This window comes from Penaeus monodon, chromosome 25, assembly GCF_015228065.2.
Source record: "Penaeus monodon isolate SGIC_2016 chromosome 25, NSTDA_Pmon_1, whole genome shotgun sequence".
Taxonomy (NCBI): Eukaryota; Metazoa; Arthropoda; class Malacostraca; order Decapoda; family Penaeidae; genus Penaeus; species Penaeus monodon.
Genome location: NC_051410.1, coordinates 41,564,763 through 41,565,124, shown reverse-complemented (window position 1 = coordinate 41,565,124; position 362 = coordinate 41,564,763). Strand labels below are relative to the sequence as shown.

The window sequence follows — 362 nt, the reverse complement described above, 5'->3', positions numbered from 1 at the left end:
ATGGCGAAGCAAGAGTACATGCAACGAGATGACCATTAAGAAAGATTGAAATGAAGTACTCGATTCCATGAGGCAACGCAGTGCAGTAACAGCATAATGAGTTGCGTCTTTATCGTGCCATAAAAAAGGAGTCAGCAGAGTCGACGAAACTCCTCATAGTCCTCATGAGGCCTTCTATTCTCAAGCATCGCCGGCCCCTCATAGCCAACATGAGGGCATAATGCTGGGTGTCTGGGTGAGTGACGCGAGAATTTTCAGTGAATGGATCTGTAAGCACTAATGAGGTGGCGTTGGGGGGGGAGGGGTTGGGAGGGGGAACGGAGGTACCGAGACACGGGTTGGGATGTTAATGACCAGGAAGG

General features: G+C 50.3%; 1 protein-coding gene across 1 annotated transcript in view; it reads left to right on the top strand.

Annotated features, from left to right (window-relative positions):
* Positions 1-220: 220 nt before the first annotated feature.
* Positions 221-362, top strand: part of LOC119589414 (coiled-coil domain-containing protein 8-like) — a 14,544-nt gene continuing 14,402 nt past the window's right edge. Inside the window, exon 1 of the mRNA XM_037938024.1 lies at positions 221-235. Within this exon, the coding sequence (XP_037793952.1) occupies positions 221-235 (15 nt within the window). The remainder of the gene's footprint in view (positions 236-362) is intronic.